Source organism: Crocodylus porosus, unplaced genomic scaffold, assembly GCF_001723895.1.
Source record: "Crocodylus porosus isolate Cpor-Errol unplaced genomic scaffold, CroPor_comp1, whole genome shotgun sequence".
Lineage (NCBI taxonomy): Eukaryota > Metazoa > Chordata > Crocodylia > Crocodylidae > Crocodylus > Crocodylus porosus.
This window is the reverse complement of record NW_017728909.1, coordinates 68,345,354-68,348,630: the sequence shown is the minus strand read 5'-3', so window position 1 is coordinate 68,348,630 and position 3,277 is coordinate 68,345,354. Positions and strand designations below refer to the sequence as shown.

Below are 3,277 nucleotides of genomic sequence, written 5' to 3'. Positions count from 1 at the left end.
TGGAACAGTCTGCCATCGGAGGTGGTTCAAGCACCTACATTGAACACCTTCAAGAGTAAATTGGATGCTTATCTTGCTGAGATCCTATGACCCCAACTGACTTCCTGCCCTTTGGGCAGGGGGCTGGACTTGATGATCTCCCGAGGTCCCTTCCAGCCCTAATGTCTATGAAATCTATGAAAACAAACAATCATGCATGTCTAATGACAAATTTTGAACTCTAATTTCTCTGCTTCATGTACTTCGTTAAATGATGTTAAAACTCAGTAGCGAAATAACTCAAGATACTACTAATCTATGTATTTTCAATAATGTTCCATGTTAGGTCTTGCATTAAGCAATGGCTCCAAGTCTTATTAAAACAGTTCTGGGGTCTATTTTCAGTTTCACAGGGTTTTATTTGTTTTTCATTAAGATACATGCATGGATTCTTTATATATGTTTAGCTGTATTAGTAATATCTTCCCAGACAAATGCTGAATATCAGCTATGGACCTAATGGTATACCTTTGATCTATGTTTATTAATATTTCATATTATGATGATAATTTCTTCCCATTATGGTTGCTTTGTATACATTCATATAATGTTTCAGCCTCCTGTGTAACAGTTTAAACATATGCCTATACCATTCATCGTTTCATGAATATCAGACACACATCGTAATAAAAATGTAAATGTTTTATATTTAAACGTTTAACATTAGTGTCAAGGCACAGCTGTTCCTAATACTTATTTCCAGCTTTTATGACCAAGACATATTCAAATAAACTTGGTTAAAGAGGGTAATTTTTCAATTTATCATTTTAATTTCCATGTGCATTTGGAAGAGGGACATTTGGAACACAAGAACTTCTACAGGACTGCTATATCAAGTTTACTACACATACATGGAAAGAGATAATTCCAGTGCCTAAAATTACAGGAATTAGCAGAAATTTTCATGAAGCATATACTACTCTTAACTGTTATAGGCTTATAACAATGTTAAAAAAAAATCTACCCCATACAAAACCTCCTTCTCTTCTCTTTAAAACCTAAACCTGTTCAACAGATATCTTTTCAGTCTGTACTATAATGAAGTACATTGTAGAACTTCTACAGTATTTTATAATAGTCTTTCAGTCTGTATCTTAACTCCAGTTATGCATATGTTTTGTTTATTTTATACTTTAACCAGTTTTCAAATACATTCATCTTTACTTCACTTGCTGCTATCCTATCATCGCAAGTGTTTCAGTTTCTTTCTGTAAGAAGTGTGGAGCACAGAATCAAAATATGGATACTTTGGGCATTTATACACGTACGTTTTTCCAGTAACATGCCGGAGACCTGCAGCTTCGGAGCAGAACTGATCAACTGAGTCTGCTCCGCCTGCAAACTGAGGTGAACTGAACTGCGCTGCATGCAATTATGTAAGTGGCAAAATGCATGTCAGCGCACACGAAATGGCGGTGGTGTGCTTTCAAACTAAAGCACCTCTGAGGTGTTTTAGTTCAAAAGTGCACCACTGTCATTTTCTCAGCGATGTGCATTTTGCTGCTAATACAACTGCATACATCGCAATGCCAGGCATTTTCCAACGTACCCAGTGCTGTGACACATGTATGTGTGAAAATGCCATTTAATACTAGGCCACTACACCTCTTTTTACAATCTATACTTAAGTAAAACACATCTTTTAAAGCCCTGATATTATTTCCTACTGAATACCATCATGAAAAGTAATAATAGTATGAATAATGAAAACTTTAATTTTTTCTCAAAAACAAATCAAATGCTTTATCCAATAATACTATTTTTCCTTTTCTCATAGCTTAAGTTTATAGTTCAAAATATACCATGAACTATAAACCAAGGTAATGTCTATCTGAGAAAGAAAATAAAGGATTTTGAGAGTTACATCTGTATTTTGTTATCTGTAACACATTTTGACCATCAACACAAAATGACAGAAAATATTGTGTATTTTTGAAGCTTTGAAATATATATTATTTGTAGACTGGCCCAGCTGGCATATTTGTGGTGTCACCAGAAGGTACGTGTCTGGACGGGTTCATTTGAAAAATGTGGTAAATGTTACTAGCTAAAGTATAAGCAAAATATAGTAGAGGCAGGCTGGTCTTTCCCTGTCCCTCAAATTTATATTCTTCACATTTTTTAGAAAAAGCTAGACAGTTCCAACAGAATGAACCAGCAAGATAGGATTATTTTAGAGGGAATGAAAAGTATGAACCAAGTATATAACCAAGACAACAGTAAAAAAGTTATCTGAATAAATTATATGTAGAAAACATACCCTATGCGTGTCTCGGTCACTCTACCTTCACCACTGAAAACACACCTAGCAGCTAATATATCACCAAAACTAACATCTACAGGTTGCTCTACAGGGTAGAAAGCCTGAAAGAGAAACAAAAAAGATTAGTACCTTAGATTTAGTGAAAATTTCAACAATTACTTCTTGTCTATACTTATGTGATTTTTATCTTTATGTGATTTTTAATATATAGAAAGACATTACATATGTCAAAACAAAAGCACAAAATAATAGTGATTAACCTGAAAATTGATTAAAGAGTCCTAAAGACTGTGCAAAAATGTTATCATTGCTAAGCAGTCTGTTAATAACTTGCACATAGGCAACAAAGCCTCTACAGATCTGAAAACTCCTGTAAGTGCTTTAACATCTCTGCTCTACTGACTCTCACTAGATGCAGTGTCCCAACACAACCTATGCTAGTGACATTATGACACTAATTTCCTTTGAACCTGCTGAACACCCTGAATGCTGACTTATAGCAGAAATAAATACCTGCTGGCTTTGTTTGTTTTACTCTGGAAGACAGCTTTGCCAAGTTCTTGAAAGGGTAAAATATGTCAAGGATATAAAACAATGAATTATGAATCTTGTTCACAAGATTTCATCCCTGCAGCACTGAGAAATCAGGCTGACAGTATAGCAGCTGCTCTCCTCTGTGTGGAAGGGAGGTGGGAAAGAGAAGACAGAAGTTAAGATCCACTCTTCACCTTCCAAGCAACAAAATAAGTGAAAGGCAATGAGGTAAAAATAGAAGAAAGTTGCCCATTTCATATTTCCTTTCCTTTCAGCTACTAGGAGGTGCCAAAAAAGGATGGCACAAACATAAGAATAGTAAGGCTGTGCAAAACACCATTGTTTTGTTTTGCCGTTTCAAAGAGACAGTGTTTCATTTTGTTGTTTTCATAGTTTCATAGCTTGTAGGGTCAGAAGGGACCTGAGCAGATCATCTAGTCC

At 35.3% G+C, this 3,277-nt stretch overlaps 1 protein-coding gene across 9 annotated transcripts in view; it reads right to left on the bottom strand.

Annotated features, from left to right (window-relative positions):
• PAM (peptidylglycine alpha-amidating monooxygenase) overlaps window positions 1-3,277 on the bottom strand; it is a 263,686-nt gene that overhangs the window by 66,756 nt on the left and 193,653 nt on the right. For all 9 annotated transcript variants that reach the window (XM_019532420.1, XM_019532427.1, XM_019532419.1 and 6 more), the window contains exon 12: window positions 2,300-2,403. In XM_019532420.1, the coding sequence (XP_019387965.1) occupies window positions 2,300-2,403 (104 nt within the window). The remainder of the gene's footprint in view (window positions 1-2,299; window positions 2,404-3,277) is intronic.